Source organism: Camelus dromedarius, chromosome 4, assembly GCF_036321535.1.
Source record: "Camelus dromedarius isolate mCamDro1 chromosome 4, mCamDro1.pat, whole genome shotgun sequence".
Taxonomy (NCBI): domain Eukaryota; kingdom Metazoa; phylum Chordata; class Mammalia; order Artiodactyla; family Camelidae; genus Camelus; species Camelus dromedarius.
Window position 1 is genome coordinate 46,947,056 of NC_087439.1, and position 16,476 is coordinate 46,963,531.

Consider the following 16,476-nt stretch of genomic DNA (forward strand, 5'->3'; position numbering starts at 1 on the left):
TACTTATCAATTAAGGTAAAATTCAGGCCTACCTCCTCCCAATTTAAATATACGTATATCCACTACAAGTATTACAGGGCAGGAGAGATTAGTCACCACAAGAACAGCTTGATTGTCTCAACACAGGAATAATGAACTCTGTTGTAGTTGTCAGTGCTTTATCTATATTCTAGTTTAGGATCATTTTCAGTCTGGGCCTGGTTTAATGGATTTATTTGAGTGCATATCTTCAAAAAATGGTACTTTCCCCTCTTTGTTTCTGGGATATAGCTTTAGAACTACATTATTTCCATTTCCCACATGGTTTTTACCTTCAGAAAAGTCGGAGTAATATCCCATTTTTGAATATTTAGGTTAATCAAATTAGTCATGAAAATTAGCATGGGCTCACCTGAGGGGAAATATAAATGGATCCTATGAGAAATCTTGTTGTATAGATAAGCTGTTCTTTTTTTTTTAATGAAATGATTCTTTGTGCTTCTTTCACTGAGAACACTGAAAGTCTGATTCATTATTACTCCAATTGGTAAGTGTGGTTGAGAAGAGTGGAATTTTTGCAGGTAGTTTCTTAACCAGATGGTAATATAATTTTCTTTGAAATGTTATTCACTTTTAATAATAATAATACATTCACAGGTACAAATACAGAAGGCACAAAAGTACATTTATTCTTTCAACAATGTTCATTGGGCACCTACTGTTCAAGGTATTGCAGATACAGCAGCAATCCAAACAAAAAAATCCCTGCTTTCATGGAGCTTACATTCTAGTGGTGGCAATCATCAAAATAAATAGTAAAGTATCTGTTATTGTAAATATTATGTTAGAAAGTGTTGAAGAATTCTGGGTAAAAGTGGGTTAGGTGCTGCTGAGAGGACTAGGATTTTAAGTCAGGTGGTCAGGAGAGGCTTGGCTGAGAAGAGAATTTGGGCTCAGACTTGCAGTGGGTGGAGGGGGCAATTACAGATGTCTCAGTAAAGAGCATCTGTGGCAGAAGGAGGAGCTATAATGAGGCTCTCAGGTGGGGCAGCAGAGACACCTGTGTGTCTGGAGACACGAGAGTAAGAGGAGACCAGGAGGAGGTTCTAAAGGAAGTAGGTGACTGGGGTGGGGCGCGGGGACTGATGACCCACCATCATCATCATCGTAGCATACCCACTTCCCTTTGAAAGTCGGCGATTTTCAACCAGCTGATCCAGGGAGAGGAAGACATTTTCAAAACTCCCTGCTCAAAATGTGTTTCCCTCTGCCCCTGCTCGTGGGTGTGTATCCAGTGCCTCAGGTGGGTTGGAATGGATAAAAGATTGAGAATAAAGCAGTGTCCTCCCTTCATCTCCCCCATACTCAGCCATCCTTTTTCCTCCCTTTGTTTCTCCTTCAAGGGATCTCCTTCTTGTTGCCCCAGAATTGGGAGTGCTAAGAAAAGATGATCAAAAAGATCTGACTCAAGAGAGTCCCATTTCCTGTTCTCTAATTCTCACAACCCAAGGGTCTTAAGGGCTCTTCAAATATTTAGTTGTAGCGGTGGCAATTTTTTTGAACAGAGTCATCTCACATCTGAATGTAGCACTAAGTACTGTGGAATGATTTTTGAGAGTGTCTGCATACCATGGTGCAAATTACATGAAAAAAAAAAAAAAAGCCATCATTTCAAACTTATCTGCAAAGCATTTTTAAAGAAGCATCAGTTATCTGAGTCATCCCAGAAGTCTTTCTAAAAGTTTAAAGAGCCAAAAGAAATTTTTTTTTAACTTAATGCTAATAGGGCAAGCATGTTACCTAGGGGAAATGATGGGAGCGTTCTACTTCATGCGCTGCTTGGGGTCCAGTCAGCATCCAGTTTGGCTGGGGTCTGAGGACCTCTGGCTGCCGTGTGCCATGGAGAGGTTTGTGCCCAGTCTGATGATACTGCACTGAGTTTAGATGTTCATGTACAGTCAGAGAAGATTTTTTGAAAAGAGTCTGTTAAAATTGGGCAAAGCTGGACTTTGATTTTGTATTTGTAATAAGACAAATTGTAGCACACTGAGCCTGGTCAAAAGGTTTCCCTCTCTCTCTTACACCAACAAATGCAGGGTCAGCATTATTTAGATAATAGCAAGGCTGCTCCTGCCAGCGGCCTGAAGGCAGGCTTTTTCAACCATCCAAATAGCCCTGGGCCCCAGAGCTGGCATCTCTCTCTCTTGCTTAGACATACAACAGACTGGTTGTCTGCCAAAGGGAGGTGGAGATATTCTGACCCCTCCTGTTGCTCTCCTCAGGGCCAAAATGGTGGTGACCTCCTGTCGGAACCCACTTATCCCATTTGGGACCCTGGGGGGCTGTTTTCTCTTCACTCTTTTATAGAGACAAAAGCAGGCAGGCATGCTTTCTAAATAGGGAGGCATTAGGCCAGGGATTTGCAGACTTAACATCTCCTGCTCCCTGGTGGCAGCTGTGCGGGCCGTATTCTGAAAGGGTCACAGAGGTTGCGGTGTGCTTGTGACAGCCAGGCTCAGCTGTGAGGATAAAGAGCTCCAGTTGCACCTGGTGTCTCCGGATCCATTCAGGGGATATTTTTCTGAAAGTCACCCTGAACACGGGCAGAATCAAGGGCCAAAAGAGAACTTTGGCAATTGGTTGAGTGGAGGGATGTGCTCAAGCGTGCGTGTGCGTGTGCGTGTGCGGGTGCGTGTTTAAAGAAAAAAATATTCACCAGTACTTGTTCAAGATAGTGAGCAGACTTGATTCAGAACCGTTGAGACAGGTGTAGGGACCACTGCCATAGGTTTTACAGTGGGAAAGAGATGAACAGCATGGACAGGTGGGAATTTACAGCCAAGAAGCAGGGGATGTGTGTGTGTAGGGGGGTGGTGTCAGTGGATGGAAGATTACTAAGAGGAAACTTCAGGGGTCAGGGGGATTCTGCTAAACTGACTTAACAGTGTTCTTGCTGAAGACAAGGGTGATCAGCTACCATCTGGGTGATGGTGGAGGATGAGGAACCCAATCAGATATTCAGGGTTGTCAGATATCAAGGTTGGGGTTTCTGGTTAAACTGACTTTTTAGTAGGATTCTTGCCAAAACTGTATTTTACAAGGAAGTGCACAGATCGGTCTAGGAAAAGGTACAGGAGTCTGCCTAAAGTTTGGTGAACAGAGAATCTTTATCAGTGTGTATGTATGTGTTTGTGTGTGTGTTTGTACATGTGTGTATGTATCTGTATATATCTCTGTACGTATGGGTGTGTACGTATGTATCTGTGTGTTCGTGTGTGTGTGTGTGTGTGTGTGTGTGTGTTTTGGGGGGTTGATGGTTAAGAAACTCTGGGAGGGGAGTCAGTAGAGCAGGTCTCCAGGGAGAGGAGCCCTGGTGATACATCCCATTTTTAGGAGTAAATGATGAAACAATGGTGGAGCTGTAGACGTAAAAAGAGAAAGAAGAAAGAACCGATTGTAGGAAGAGTTTACAAGAGTGCCTTCATGAACTCTTTGTAGAACTTTCATCCATAAGTGATGTCTGTTCTTCTGAATTCATATTTTCTTCTTCCATATTTTAATTGTGTTTCTTACCACATTTCCCCTTGATAATTGCTGTACATTCACAGTTCTCCCTAACTCAGTTTTAACTTCCTTGGTGCAAGAACTGTGGTCCCTGTGTCACCGGAGTGCTTTATTCTCTCGTACAGATACTCAGTAAACGTTTGCAGATCAAAAAAAAAATGCATTTTCAACACCTTCTTTCTGAATTTTGTTGATGTTGTTGGGAAACCTTGTAATTAGCAAAGAGTCAACACTTCAGTATTCTACATGGTTAATAATCATATAATTAAAATGATAACATGATAAGTGGTAAACATCTTGAGTTTCAAAGACTTTTGATATATCCATGTCATCACTGGCATTATAAGTACACATGATTTTAGCATACTAATACTCACCTAGCCTCTGTGTAAAATGTTTTTGCTGCTGAGATAGGGTTCAGAATACCTGCTTCATCTAACTGGGCTGTGATGATTAACATTTCAAAGCCCTTTGAAAAGTTAATAGTATTACAAAAAGGCTGAGATTATCAAGTACATAGTGTTTGAGATCTTACTGTTGTTATAATAGAGAGAGAAGAATATACATGCACACCCATCTATAAACCTTCAACAATTCAAGAGAATTCTATTATATATATTTTAAGCACTTTCTTCATTGCTTTCATTGGATACTTCTTTTAAAAGTCTTTTTGGCTAATGATGATGATGAAGATAATGGTACTCTTAATAAGAAGAACTTCTGTAGCCTTTTATAATTTATAATGCTCCCATATATTATTTCGGATCTAATAGCTCATTAGGAGTGGGACTAGCTCTTCATATCCCTGAGTCACTGTCTGTTAAAATACGAGTCAAAACAAACTGCAAAGTCATTTTAATGCAAATGTATTTGTTTAGCATTACACCCAATGTACTGAAATACATTTACTCATCTTCAAAAGACATCTGTAAATTAAAAAAGAGTACAAGTGAAGTAGTTGAGGAAATTAAGCATTACATACATTCCTGCAAGATGCCAGCGCTATTACAGCCTGTTACTGCTGTCCATTTCTTGGCTAAGCCTCCTGTTCATGACTTTGGGAAGGCAGCTGGGCAGAGTGGTTTTGCCTCCCCTCCCTTCCTGCACCTGCTCAGGTCCGACTGCTGGGTGTTGGAATCCACTGTCCCCAGAGGTCCCCCAGAGCTTCTGCAGAAAGTAGCACCCAGGGACTTACTCAGCAGATTAATGGGGGGGGGGGGCTGGTCATCCTCGTGGCAGAGAGTTTGCAAATATTATCATACAGACAGACACAGGAGTCATCTAAAGGGAGATGTTTTGCTGATTTTATGGCTAATGTACATTTCACCCCACAAATGCCTGTGTGTTATTATTTTGTGCTCTGACTAGTACAGAAACTGGTTAATTAGTCCCTAGATAATCCCAAATTGGCTGAATTAAGATTTAAGAGCATAATTTCTACACTGTATAATGCATGTGAGCAGCACCTGGAATCCAGAGCATTTGCCCTCCTTCGTACACCTGACTTTGGTAGTTTCCATTCTTGCTTCTTTGGGTGATAAAACAAGGTACAGCCTAGAATGTTGTGGGTGCCCCCATTACGGTCCTTACCATACAGTGTTCTGATTTTGGTTACATGGCTCCCTTCCCCACTGGACTCTGAGCTCCTGCGGGGTAGGGTTGGTGCTTGCTCGCCTCTGTCCTTCCAGGAAAGGCATCTAATGTAGGTAGGAAAGCAATACAGTTTACTGAATGGATAAATAAAATGAATGTGCCCTCATGAAAGGATGCATTTGGTGGAGATGTATTTAAAATTCCATACATTTTGATAATTCGTATTGCAAAGTTAAGTCTTATGTATTTGAATGCCATTAATTTGAAAGGTTGATGTGACAAAAGGTTATAAATCAGTGTTAAAACCTACTCCTTTCAAGATCATAAACACATTCTAATAACATAATCTTTTTGGGTACTGCTAATAGGCATTATTTACCATGACAATTTATATAGTACTTAAAAGAACTTTATTTTATCAAAATATTTTTAGTTTGTGTCTTTTGCTAACTCAGATGGGTTAACCTCTCTGCCTAACCTTGCTGTCTGATTTAGAAAGTTTTCAATGACAGTGAAACTCATCCTAGAAGAGTTGAAGAACTATGAGAAGGAAAGAAAAGAAAGTTGGAAAACAGCAATTCAGTGGTATTTATAAAACAAGACCCAAATAGTATTCATCAATGAATGAATAGAAAAATGATAAAACTTATGTGCATGACATGTGAAATAATAAAATAGGGAGATAATAAGCCAAAATGAAAAATGTTGTCAATTGGACTTCAGAGAAGAATGAGAACATTGTAAGGAAAAGCTCCATGAAGGAAGTGAACCCTAAGCTTGTCATAAGGAAATAAGCCAGCGTGCGAAGACACTTCACATCTGTGTTAGCTTTCTATTGCTGTGTAACAAATCACAGCAACCCAGTGGCCCAGAACATCATGCCTTTATTGCCTTGCTGTTTCTATGCGGCAGGAGCGTGGGCATGCTTGTCTGCGTCCTCTGCTGCGTCTTGAGGCTGAAATCAAGGTGCTGACCAGGCTGTGTCCCTATCTGGACTTGGGGACCTCTTCTGAGCTCACTTGGTTGTTGGTAGAATTCAGTTCCTTATAGTTGTAGGACTGGGGTCCCTGTTTTCTCACTGGCTGTCAGCCAGGGGCTTCATACATTTCTTGCCACACGGCAGCTCCCTTCTTCGAGGCCAGCAAAAGAGCCTCCCTCTTTTTTCCCTCTCTTTTAGAGGACTTGCTTGATTAGGTCAGGCCCACGTGGAAAAAATTTACCTTTAGATTAACTTAAAGCCAACTGATTAGGGTCCTTAATTATACCCACAAAATCTTTTCCCCTTTGCTTTGTGTCATGACATAGCATGGGAGTGATATCTCTACATTTATGCTGTATTCTGGTGACTGAAAGTAAGTTAGAGCTGCTGCCCCCACTCGAGGGGTTATACAGGGGTGGTTCTTTGGGGATTAGCCTAGCATCCTGCCTACTACAGGGCCTTCTTTTGTAAATGATCATTCTATTCTTATTTGAACAGGCCTTAAACGTGAATTTTTTTTTAAGTGATTTAAACAGTGGGGCCTGGCCGTGGGTGTCAGAGGCTAGGCTAAGGAAAATAACTTCTCTGAACTTGGAATGTTTACTTAGGGGACCAGCTGGACGCAGGTATTGAGGGAGTGGAAGGAGCCTAGAGTGTGTTAGAATTGGAGAAACCTGCGTCATCATTTTGAAACACTGCAGGAGCTTCCTGCCTGGTCTCTTGGCTGCTGGTCTGTGCCCTCTCCCACCTGCCTTTGCTTACAGTCAAGGCGACCTTTCCAAAACACACATCCAGCCATGCCACCACTGTGCTTAAAATGCTTCTGCCTACTATGAGATGGAGCCCAAGCTCTCCGGCCTCCTGGGCAAGGGCTGCCGTGCCGTGCCATTCCGCTTCCCATCCCGATATGTGTGCCCTGCATTCACCCTCAAGGGAGGGGTTAGGAGGAGGGCTGGAGTGGAGAGACGCTGAGTCGGTACAATTACCTGGATGTGGTGAGAGAGAATGAGCCTGCCCCACGCAGGTGTGCAGGTGCGGTCGCAGATGTGGGAGAGAAGGCGAGTTCAGTTTGAGGTCTCTCTCTGTAGCACGTTGCACCCGAGGACTTCTTGCATGCTTGGCCCTCTACTGAGTACCATGGGATCTATGAAGGACAAGAAGGCATGGTTTGTACACATTTCTGGAAGGACACAAAGTGAATACAACCAAATGTATTAACATGGTTTCATTTACCCACATTGAAATGAAATTAGTGCAAAACAAGCCAAATACAGTTGCACAGATAGTGGCTCTTATATCTTGAAAGCGCACTGGATTCTTGATCCCTGCCATTCAAGTGAAAAATGGGAGTTTTGGCGTTTCTTTTCTCTGGGTTAGTATCGTATGTTTGACTTGCTTGTCAGTGAGGCATGTACGAGGCATGACCTCTGTCTACAGAGATGAGAATATAGGTGACATTAGGACATGATGTGTTCACCAGAGAAGGGGGCAACCGAAGGATCATCACCTGGGGTAGATCTCAGAGGTGGGCTGGCAAAGATGTCCAGTAATAGGTGCGTGGAATTTCCTCCACTCCATGAAGGGCCGATGAAACATTACTTTTTGTAGTTTCTGAGGCTTAAATGTTTCAACAACGGGAGACTTTATTAGGGCCTAATTTGGGGGTACCCAAAGGAAACATCAGGAAGAGAGGTTTCACACTTGTCCTGGTTATCTCAGATTAACTCTGTCTTTCCAAGTGTCTTTTGTCACTTGGCCTCACACAGTCTGGCTGGGAATCTTGAAGTTCTTTTGGACTGTATGGAAGTATGGAAGTTTTTCTTCTTCTGCTTTCCGTTTCTTCTGTAGTCCAGTTTCTTCTGGGGAGTGCTGGGCCAAAAAGGTTGCTAAGCTGCCCTGGTCAGCCTTCCTAATATGGGTCATGGTCTGGGAGAACAAGCAAGACGGGTGCTCATTTCCTTCTCGACGGAAGATGGGTTCTAATCTCTATCTCCTTTCCTGTGTAACTAGGTGGAACCCACATATCAATGTCCAGCCAACATCCAGCTCATCTGGTCCTTGTGACCTACCCCCGGCCCTGGGGTTGGCGGGGCTGCTGGCCGGGGCTGGGTGTGAGCCTGCTGCTGCCTGCACCGCTTCCCAGGAGCCATGCCCCGCCGGCCCCGCCTCATCCAGGGAGGCTCGGCCAGCCACTGCCACCCTCACTGCTTGTGAAATCTACCCCCCGCACTCAGAGACTCGCTGAAAGTGGTGTGCCTCCTGCCGAAATTCTAGCATCTGTTTCAAAGCCCCTTAACCTCGAGAACATGGCTTCTGGTGGGGAGTTGGTAAGGCCCTTCCAAAGGGATGAGGGGTGGAGAGAGGTGCTGCTGCCCATGTGCTGTCCCTCCCTGGGAAAGCCTGCAGGGCTCCCAGCTTTTCCAGATGCTTGGTCATCTCATAAACGAGGCACTGAGGCATCGGGGCATCTCATAAACGGGGCACTGAGGCATCGGGTCATCTCATAAACGGGGCACTGAGGCATCGGGGCATCTCATAAACGGGGCACTGAGGCATCGGGGCATCTCATAAACAGGGCACTAAGGCATCAGCGATTCCCTAGGAAGCAGAATCCATGCCCTTTCGGTAGAGGTAAATCGGGAAGCTTGCCAAGGCTGTAGGCATATGCTTTGAATATAGTTATCTTGGGCCTGAAAGTGTGATGGGGGCAGGTGGAGATCCTCTCAAAACAACTCCTGAAAGCTTGTGTCTTAGGTCACCCCCTTAGTGATAGGTCATCTGCTCATGTCCTCCAAAAATGTTCATCTCTCATGGTGGGCTCTGGCTTCCTCTGGCAATGTGCCAAGTCCCTTAGACCCTGGCACATCCAGTCCTGACCTCTCTGTTAGTTTAGGTGATGCTGTGGTAACAACACCCCCAACCCCACCCAAAATCTCAGGAGCTTCACTCAGTGGAACTTTGCTTGTCACTTACACAAAGTCCTCATGTTGTGGCTGTAGCATCTGAACCACACAACTTCTGTGTTAGTTTCCTAGGGTTGCTGAGACAAGAGACCACACACTAGGTGTGTTAAAACCATAGAAATCTATTCTCTTTTGATTCTGGAGGCCAGAAGCCCCAAATCAAGATGTCATCAAGGCCATGTTCTACTGCAGCCTCTAAGGGAGGGTCCTTCCTTGTCTCTTCCTAGCTTCCAGTGGTTGCCAGCAGTCTTTGGTGTTTCCTGGCCTAGAGGTGCATCACTCCAGTCTCTGCCTCCACCTCCACATGGCCATCTTCCCTGCGTGTCTGCTTCTAAATTTCCTTCTTCTCATAAGGACACCAGTCCTTGGATTGTGGCCCACTCGGATCCAGTATGACCTCATCTTAACTTGATTACATCTGCAGACACCCTGTTTCCAAATAAGGTCACACTCATGGGTCCCGGGTATTAGGGCTACAATAACCCATAACACACTGCAAAGCTGTGGCTGAGGAGGAGATGGAAGACACCCCAGCCACCGGCTCCTAACAGTTATACCTCAGAAGTAATACCGGCTAGTTTTGTTCACAGTCCACTGGCCAGAACATGGCTCCAACACAGCTGGTAAATGTCGGGGAGCACCTAGGGGTTTGGTGAGAATTATCTGTCACACTCAGTCACATCCTCACCCAGCTCATTTCCTCTGATCCCAGAATGTTCTTGGGCACTTATGAGGCGGGTTATTTTCTGTATATTGTGAAATATCTATCAAAGAATGTCATGTGATCCTACAAAGCCTATTGAAAGGACAGACTTGGAAAACTGCTCAAGGAAAGAAAGAAAATAGTTTATATCATCTGTAAAACTGTCTCATTTTGTTTAGTTCTTTGGCTCATCTTCGTTCACAGAGTACAGGATGGTCAACAAGTTGGATTGTGTCCATAGATGTTTCTTGTGTGGCCCACTCAACGTTTAAGAAATGTGAACACAATATATATATTTTAAAAAGCACATAAATGTTATTAGTGGTTATGCAGAATAGAATAATGGATGATTTTTATTTTGTGTGCTTTTTAAATTTTCCAAAATTTTGTGCAATGAGTATGCATCAATTTTTAATCAGATAAAAGTGTTATTTTCTATTTAAAAATATGAACAAATGTCTAGATATCTGTTCTTGAACAACTGAAAGATAGAACAACACCTGGGCCCATGTTTCCACAGAAAACCAGTGATAAGGAAAATAGCCAATAAGGTCTGCTCCCTGTGGGCAGTCCCACTTCTGCAGTCCCCACCATTCCCTATAGTATTGCCAACACAGAGGCAGAACATCAGTTCCAATTTGTCTTTGCTTTTACCATTGTTTTTGTATAGAAGAGATTTTTTTCTCCTTCTGTTTGGCTCTTTTCACTCATTTACTTTACTTGATAGGCCCCCCTTAGGCATTTGTGTTTGTGACCTCAATTTTAAGTAAGTATAGCCATCTGTAAAGGAAAAACTCCTCTTCCCGTGCTTCCTTGGTCCTCACACTACTACCATACATCCAACACTTCTGATACCAGATGTGTGGGTTTTCCACACTTAGAGCAATTCTGTGATACCAGCTGGGTGTCCTGCAATTCAACTCAACTCTGACACTGTCTACCTGGAGAGAGCATTAGATCCCATAAGTTGAGGGCTCAGTCCCACAAGACTGCCTCTCCTGCCTTTCCCTCCCCCCAAACATGCACTTTAAATGCCAGTCTCAAGTCCAAGTTGTTACCTGTGCTTCTGACCACCTGGCTATAAATCAGAGGTTTCCACAAACCCCTCTTTGGGTTTGATGAATTAGCTTGAGCTGTTCGCAGGACTCAGGAAAACAATTACTTACTAGATTTATTATAAAAGGATATGGCTCAGGATCAGCCAGACAGAGAGATGTATAGGCACAGTATGGGAAGGAGCACGGAGCTTCCACACCCTCTTCCAGTGCCACGCTTCCCACATTTCTGACTGTTCGCCAATCCAGAAGCTCTCAGACCTCCGTAGTTCAAGGATTTTTATGGACGCTTCATTACTGAGCCATGCTTGTTGAAGCGGATTGGCCACTGGTGATTGAACTCAATCTCCAGCCCCTTGGCCCCCATGTCAGGGGGTGGGGCTGAAGTTCCAACCCTCTGATCACATGATTGGTTCTCCTGGCAACCAGCTCCCATCCTTAGGTTACCTAGGGGTTTTCCAGAAGTCACCTCATCAATGTAAACTCAGCTGTGGTGCCTTGACACCTATTTCACCTTTATGGCCCTTAAGCATTTCAGGAACTGAGGACAAAAGACCACATATTATAACAAAAGATGCCCCTATGACTCTCATGTAGGAAATGACAAGAGTTTAAGGAGCTCTGTGCAAGGAACAGTAGACAATTTCTTATTTCTTATTATTTTATATTTCTTATTATATATCACACCATTTGCAGTAGTCATGATTTAAGGTGAATAGATGACGAAGGCCAGGAATTATTTATAATGGTTATAGAGGGGTAAATATTTGCAGTAAAAGACTTGGAATCGGGATGTTTGCATCAATTTGAATACAGTTAGAATAATGCATATTGACTCACGGAAGTCCTGATACAGCTTTTTGTGCCTTTTCTCCCCTTTACAGACCATTGGAACGATCCAGTGAAGATGTGGATATAATCTTCACACGGCTGAAAGAAGTTAAAGCCTTTGAGAAATTTCACCCAAACCTCCTTCATCAGATTTGTTTATGCAGTTATTATGAGAATCTGGAAAAAGGAATAACATGTAAGAAATGCAACTCCAGTGGCGTGTTTTCATGTATAGTTTGTGCTCATTTGTGGTTACCACGTGGGGATGGATAGCATATGGGGTATCTATGTGCCAAATAGCTGAGGTTCAACCGAAGTATTGGGTTGACATTTCTCTCTCCTTTGTTTGTTCAGTTCCATGTAGGCATTTTCTTAACACCTTTCTTCACAGCACAAAAGTGGTTCTTCCAGGGCAGCCTCCTTTCCAGATGGAGCTGGAAGGATGTACTGATTTATATGTTCAGCAATATCCATAGAAATTCTAATATATAACTCTCTTCTCTAACTCAAGAAATATGTGAGCCAGTAGGATATTAAGTAAAGAGAAAAGATCTCTTAACTAATAATAATAATTTTTAAAATTAAAGCATAGCTGATTTACTGTGTAATAAATCAGTAATGTTTTGAGTTAACCTCAGTGATAACATCTATTCCAGATGTGACTAAGGGGCAGAGAGAGTAAAATGATAGGGTGACAGCTGCGTTTTTGAAAAAAGTATTTGCACATTAAAAAGTAGTGCTTTTCCATCTGTTGGGATGCCTTATGCTGCAGTAGCAGAAAACTTCCATCCAACTGGCTTGAATAATCAATTACTCATACAAGGAGGGAAAATCAGTTACTCATGAGTAGGCAGTCCTGAGGTAGGATATCTTCAGGGTTGGTTGACTGCGTGACTCTGTGACATTATTAAGATCGCAGGTTCCTCCCTTCTTTTTTGTTGGTTTATTCGTTTTTGCTCTGCATCCCCAGATGTTGGCTTTTGTCCTCAGATTTGTCCCAAATAGTTCTCAGACAGCTAGCTACGGCAGTTGAAGGCATGTGTGCTGATACAGAACGTTCCTGCTGAGGAATGATTCTTGTCTGTTTTTCAGAAGTCCCCCAGCAGACTCCCTGTAGTGTTTCACTGGCCAGGTTTTGTTTCAATGCATCATGTGCCCACATCTAACCCAGTCGCTGGCAAAAACCATTGTATCACCATGACTGATTTAGACCAATCATGGTTACCCCAGTGGAGCTATACTCTGAGCACTTGGTCCTGTGGAGAAGGGTGGGAACTTGTATAAAATCCATGTTCAGTTAAATAGGAGGAAAGGAGGACATGATTCTGAGTGGGAAACCAACGAGGTCTGTCACAACATCGTTGCAGAAAATTTCAAAGACAAAATAAAAGTCACCTCCAATCCCCAAATCCAGAGATTGCCATTACCATTTTCTGTGTGTCCTTCAAGATGTTTTCCCACATGCACATGTGCAAAAACACCATCACACTTCTATGAACAAAATCATCCATACATGTTGTTTTCAAATCAGTATTTTTTATTCTTACTAATAGTGGGAACTTCATTCTTTTGGAGATGAGACTCTGCTTTCTATTTCTTAAGGCCATTTTCAAAATGAGTCTTTGATGATATTTAAGGTGAATTTGATTGGCAAATGATAATGTGTTTTGGAGCCAAGAAGTTCATGAAAGGCAAAACTCTAACTCTAAAATAAGTCACTTACAGAGGCTCAGAATAGCAGTTACTGGAAAGGCCAGCTATAAACTCATCAGTCCCCCGTCTTAAGCTTCTCATCGCACTTGGTAGGACGCCATTGTTGTTCTTGCCTTTCCACAGCAGGTCTTAGTCACAGAGTTTCGAGCAGCTTGTCATCTTTAATTCCGGCTCCCGGAAGCTTCCTCAGATGCAGTGAGCACTAGCCTTGCCAGAACTCAACTGTCCCACTGAGCTGTTGTGTGATTTTTTCATTGAGCCACTTGACTTCTGACTCTCTGAAAAGAATTTTAAAATATCAGATCATTCCATCTAGTTATTTATTTATTTATTTATTTGACGACATAAGGAAATAATATGCAGCTAATAAAATTTTATTTTTTTTTATTGAAATATAGTTGATTTACAATGTTGTGTTCGTTTCTGGTGTACAGAATAGTGATTCAGTTATACATGTGTATATTCTTCTTCATATTCTTTTCCTTTATGGGTTATTATTGGTCCCACCCCGATATGCTGCCTACAGGAGACCCAGGAGACCCACTTCATGGTGAAGGAGCACATAGATTGAAAGTGAAGGGTTGGGAAAAGATACTTCATGCAAATGGAAATGACAAGAAAGTAGGGGTAGCAATATTCATGTCAGACAAAATAGACTTTAAAACAAAGTTCATAAAGAAAAAGAACGACTCCATCTAGTTATTAGGATATTTACAGTGTAGTTGGGCTTGTACAAGCCTTTTGAATCAGTATTTCAGAATGACTTTCCAAACTACTGATCTTAACATGGGTGTGGAACTAAGGTTCTATCTAAATATCTAAATAGTTTCTCTCTGAGATTAAAAAAGTAAAGCAAAATTAAGTTCAGAAATTTTTGATGAGAATCATTTCCAAAGAGTAGTTAACTCCTAATGCCTAAAAGCAATGAATTTATAAAACAAACAAGACAACGAACAATGACAATACAGTGGTTAAAATTTCTAAAACAGATTTTTTTTCTTAATCATTCATTGGCTAGCCTAAAAGGAGACATTTTATTCTAGAAAAATATGTTGCTTTTATTATAAATAGATTTTTGAAACTGGGGTGGTCATCTGGTTTTGTTGAGTAGAATAATCTTGTTAATATGTACCCCATCGAGAGTAGTAATTTTCCAAGAATCACAACACAATGAAGTTTATTTAAGGTCAGTTACATAGACCACCAGTCAGTTCTTCTTGCATTCAGAGGATCTTATAACATTTAGGGTTATCATCCCTTATTAGTGCTCTGTAAACATGAAAGTGTTCTGTTTAATAGAGTTCTACTTCATGGAATGCTGAATAGATAGGATATAGCTTCGCTGATAGAAGAGGGAGAGGAAATTATGGCATGTCCTGGTGGGAGCAGAGAGAGGAAGGCTTATCTAGGTTGGCTTATCTAGGTCCATGTGGTGCTTACAATAACCAGTGGGAAACTATCAGGTTACACAGTGAAACCAACTTATATTTGGTCTATTCACATGACCATTTCTTTTTCAGTATTTCGCCAGGGTGATATTGGAACCAACTGGTATGCAGTCCTGGCAGGGTCTTTGGATGTTAAAGTTTCTGAGACCAGCAGTCACCAGGTAAAACACCTTATTGTTTTTTCCCTTCAAGTAAGATTTATTATTAATATAATTTTTAAAAGATACGTTATCACTCTGACTTGTATGCCATCAAAATTCCCTTTTCAAACCCCTTTCCACTTACCCCTAGCAAGGAGTACAGTGAGTATTCGTGGAATTCCTTTATTAAGTTACTCACAAAGTATGATGTGAATGCCTTCTGTGCTTTGAGTACGGTGCCAGGTGTGGGAACATAAAATGTGGGAACACGTGGGCTGCCCTCCAGGAGCTTGCTGTCCGCTGGGAAGATGCAGACAAGTCCGTGGCAGCGAGAAACTGCTGCTGTGTAAGGTGAGAGGTGGGCAAAGGGAAAGGAGAAGCAAGTCTTCTAAGGTTCTGCTTAGATCCTCCTCCATCTGGTTTCCTGACTTTTCTTTGTCCTTGAAGTGATCTCCTTGTCAGCCTTTTGGGAGCTCCCGCGAAGCGGGGGAGATGGGGTCAATTCAGTCCCCTGAAATTCTCTCACGGTTTCTCTGCTTCATCGTGTCAAGTGTGGGAGGGCCAATGATACTTCTTTTTTCTCAAGTGCAGCACTGGCTTCCTTTATCGTCATTAGTCACCCCCTAGGAGACTGGCATCCTAGCAGATGAAACTCAGGTTCTTCCTGCCCCCCGCATATTTGTGACTTTAACATTGGACCCAGACTCTCCTCCCACATCTGCAGTGATCCTCGCTCCGTCATTATTCCATGTGGCATAAATATTTAGGCCCTTCCTATTTAGAGCCAAGAATCTCTCATCTCAGAGGATGCCGCCCTAGAGGCTACCGTCAGGCTTTAGTAGGAAAATGTTCCCAGTCTTACATTCAAGTATTCAGGATTCAGAGAAGAACTGAAGGAAGAGAACTGGCTAACTATAAAATCAAAAAGAATTATCAAGAAAAATCTGGGGGTGGGGCTGGGTGTAGCTCAGTGGTAGAGTGGTTGGGTTCAATCCCCAGTGCCTCCACTAAATAAATAAACAAATAAATAAATAAACCTAGTTACCTCCTCCCCTAAAAAATTTAAATTTAAATTTAAAAAATCAATTAAAAGGACAAATAATCTACAGCCGAGCCCCATGTTTAAGGCAGTACTTCTGAGCCTTTTCCATATGTAGCACACTTCAAATGTGAGAAATATTTATGACATACTCAATTTAAGATTTTTTTTGGTGTATATATATATTTATTTATTGAAGTATAGTCAGTTTACAGTGTGTCAGTTTCTGGTGCACAGCACAGTGCTTCAGTTCTGCATGAACATACATATATTCGTTTTCATACTCTTTTTCACCGTAAGTTACTGCAAGATATTGAATATAGTTCCCTGTGCTATACAGTATGAGCTTGTTGTTTATTGGGTTTTGTAAGGACTCCTCCCGTATTCTGAAGCGAGAGACACTCTGCCAGAGTTCAGTAGGTGCTCTGTGTGATTCAGCGGGTTTGTAGATGTAATTCTTGGTGTGTTT

The 16,476-nt window shown here is 42.3% G+C and overlaps 1 protein-coding gene across 5 annotated transcripts in view; it reads left to right on the plus strand.

Annotated features, from left to right (window-relative positions):
• RAPGEF4 (Rap guanine nucleotide exchange factor 4) overlaps positions 1–16,476 on the plus strand; it is a 273,372-nt gene that overhangs the window by 34,612 nt on the left and 222,284 nt on the right. For 3 of the 5 annotated variants that reach the window (XM_064484913.1, XM_031451662.2, XM_031451663.2), the window contains exons 2-3: positions 11,721–11,863; positions 14,901–14,989. In XM_064484913.1, coding sequence (XP_064340983.1) covers positions 11,721–11,863; positions 14,901–14,989 — 232 coding nt within the window. Of the gene's footprint in view, positions 1–11,720; positions 11,864–14,900; positions 14,990–16,476 lie in introns of those variants that run through there. The other 2 variants (XM_031451665.2, XM_031451666.2) reach the window with 1 other exon arrangement.